The sequence below is a fragment of the Penaeus monodon genome, chromosome 27, assembly GCF_015228065.2.
Source record: "Penaeus monodon isolate SGIC_2016 chromosome 27, NSTDA_Pmon_1, whole genome shotgun sequence".
Lineage (NCBI taxonomy): Eukaryota > Metazoa > Arthropoda > Malacostraca > Decapoda > Penaeidae > Penaeus > Penaeus monodon.
In genome coordinates this window covers 29,985,343-29,985,726 of record NC_051412.1, presented here as the reverse complement: position 1 = coordinate 29,985,726, position 384 = coordinate 29,985,343, and the positions used below count along the sequence as shown (strand labels likewise).

Here is a 384-nt window from a genome sequence, read left to right as displayed (position 1 = left end):
AAATTACCTTTCTTTTATAATCTGAAAAGGTAGCATAGAAAATATAATTACACTAAGTGGTAATAATTTATAGTGATTAAATTGACGTCTAAGGGAGTTACTTATACATATCTCGTATCGGTGGTGCTTCATTGAGAGTAAAAATTCGATAGTGGCAAGCAGCGGTATCACCCACTATTTTGAACTTTGAACACCAGGAGTAGTATAAAAGCCTGAACAGCGCCTCCTCAGTCACCGTCAACATGAAGGTCTTGTTGTTGTTCGCTCTCGTTGCGGCTGCTGCCGCCTGGCCGAACTTTGGCTTCCAGTCGGACGCGGGAGGTGAGTATATTGTTAGCTTCATTGGAGACATAAATATGTATGTGTTTGTATATGTTCATACAT

The 384-nt window shown here is 40.1% G+C and overlaps 1 protein-coding gene across 1 annotated transcript in view; it reads left to right on the top strand.

Annotated features, from left to right (window-relative positions):
* Positions 1–238: 238 nt before the first annotated feature.
* Positions 239–384, top strand: part of LOC119590768 (hemocyanin C chain-like) — a 44,643-nt gene continuing 44,497 nt past the window's right edge. Inside the window, exon 1 of the mRNA XM_037939481.1 lies at positions 239–321. Coding sequence (XP_037795409.1) covers positions 243–321 — 79 coding nt within the window. The 5' untranslated portion in view covers positions 239–242. The remainder of the gene's footprint in view (positions 322–384) is intronic.